Source organism: Cyprinodon variegatus, unplaced genomic scaffold (genome assembly GCF_000732505.1).
Source record: "Cyprinodon variegatus isolate N-32 unplaced genomic scaffold, C_variegatus-1.0 Scaffold1934, whole genome shotgun sequence".
Classification (NCBI taxonomy): Eukaryota; Metazoa; Chordata; class Actinopteri; order Cyprinodontiformes; family Cyprinodontidae; genus Cyprinodon; species Cyprinodon variegatus.
This window is the reverse complement of record NW_015152387.1, coordinates 4,960-6,662: the sequence shown is the minus strand read 5'-3', so window position 1 is coordinate 6,662 and position 1,703 is coordinate 4,960. Positions and strand designations below refer to the sequence as shown.

The window sequence follows — 1,703 nt, the reverse complement described above, 5'->3', positions numbered from 1 at the left end:
TCTGGCAAGCTTCCATTCACCTCTGGGTAGCTGCTCATCCATGTCCAACACAACATCACCAACCTTAGATTCCTTTTGCAGAGCAGATATTCCTCTCTTTCCTCCCAAAGCTTCTGTCATTGTATCATATTCATGATGTAATTTTTTTTTTACATTCAACAAAACAAGTAAACAAGTTCAAGTGCAAAGTGATGCAGTTTCAGAGAAATGTGATCTAATGCAGGTTAAATTCAGTGTATTGTCCAACATCCGGTGACTGGATGGAAAGCAGCTGCTCTTAGCTTATTCACATCACTGGTGCAACAGTCCCAGAGACTGATGTAATGCTGGAATGCTCTGCTCCTTAAAGCGGATCAAACTTTAGTATCATTGTTGCTTCTTCTCTTTGAACTCCTAAAAAGAAAACAGAAGTGTCATGCATGTGAACCATTATATACCGTAACTATAAATAGAATGTCTGCCTATTGGAAGTGAAATGTCTCACCTTTTGTGAAGGATCAAAACTATAACACCAGCAATGCAGATAATGATAAGTAGAGCTGCGATGATGAGAATAATCTGTGACTGATAACCTGAAAAGAAACAACACTTGGTAAGTCTGCGCAGAAACGAGCTAAATCATATTTCCAAAAAAAAGAGGAAGCTGAGGTTCTGCTGTAGAACAGTCAGTGTTACAGTGGGAGCAGGTCGACCTGTGGCTGAACAGGACACAACTGAACCCCCCCCCCCACACACACACACACAAATGCCCCCTGCCTCATCTTCTTAGGATTTGAGAATTGAAACACTTTTCAATCACATTTCCTTCTGTTAACAACTCAGATGTCCTGTCAAAATCTTCCTCAGTTAAGCTGGGAAGGTTTAAAGAGTCACTCAAAATAACATAAAATAAAAATTATCCTAATTGAACTGAATGGATCTTGCAGCTCTGGCTGCAGCTTTAAATTTGTTAAACTGTTGGAACATCAGCCTCTTAATCTAACGTCTTATTAAGCCTCTAACCTTTTTTTTCTAGGTCCATTTAGCTTACAATTAACAGCTTTCTTGTCCCATCTGAAATTAAATCATTCCTACAGCATGATGCTGCTACCTCTGTGTTTCAAGGGATTTTTGTGAATATGATGTCCTGTTAAAATCTTCCTCAGCTAAGCTGGGAAGGTTTAAAGAGTACATGAACATGAATACTCACTATCAGATGATGCTCTTTGACCATCATCAGATTTTCCTTTAACTCCAGGAACAGTGATCAGCTTCTTTCTGGGAGCAGCAAAGAGCACTGACACTGAACATCCAACCTGTGTGCTGCTGGAAGCTGACAGCAGAGCTGTGGTGGTGACGGTGACTGTACCGTTGCTGTGGGTCACACTGCTGCTGTTGTAGTGGGAGAAGCTGAGGTTCTGCTGTAGAACAGTCAGTGTTACAGTGGGAGCAGGTCGACCTGTGGCTGAACAGGACACAACTGNACATTCAGCCACTCTTTCATCATCTCCTCAATGAGGTGGTCTCAAAAGTCGCAGTTACAACACACATAGGGCGCACCGCACCATAGGGCGCACCGCACATTTTGAGGGAAAAAAAAGACTTTTTTTTGTTTAAGTGCGCCTTATAGTCGTGAAAATACGGTATTATTTTTTTATCCAATATGCTCACTCTGTATCATGCAAAATAATACATTCAAGGGAAGGCAAATAAATGTATTGTAT

General features: G+C 41.0%; 1 protein-coding gene across 1 annotated transcript in view; it reads right to left on the bottom strand.

The window, feature by feature from the left end:
* The window catches only part of LOC107104879 (OX-2 membrane glycoprotein-like), a gene marked incomplete at its 5' end in the record, with an annotated part of 17,623 nt that extends 16,185 nt beyond the window's left edge, over nucleotides 1–1,438 (bottom strand). Inside the window, one exon of the mRNA XM_015404998.1 lies at nucleotides 1,190–1,438. Within this exon, the coding sequence (XP_015260484.1) occupies nucleotides 1,190–1,438 (249 nt within the window). The remainder of the gene's footprint in view (nucleotides 1–1,189) is intronic.
* Between the last annotated feature and the right edge of the window lie 265 nt (nucleotides 1,439–1,703).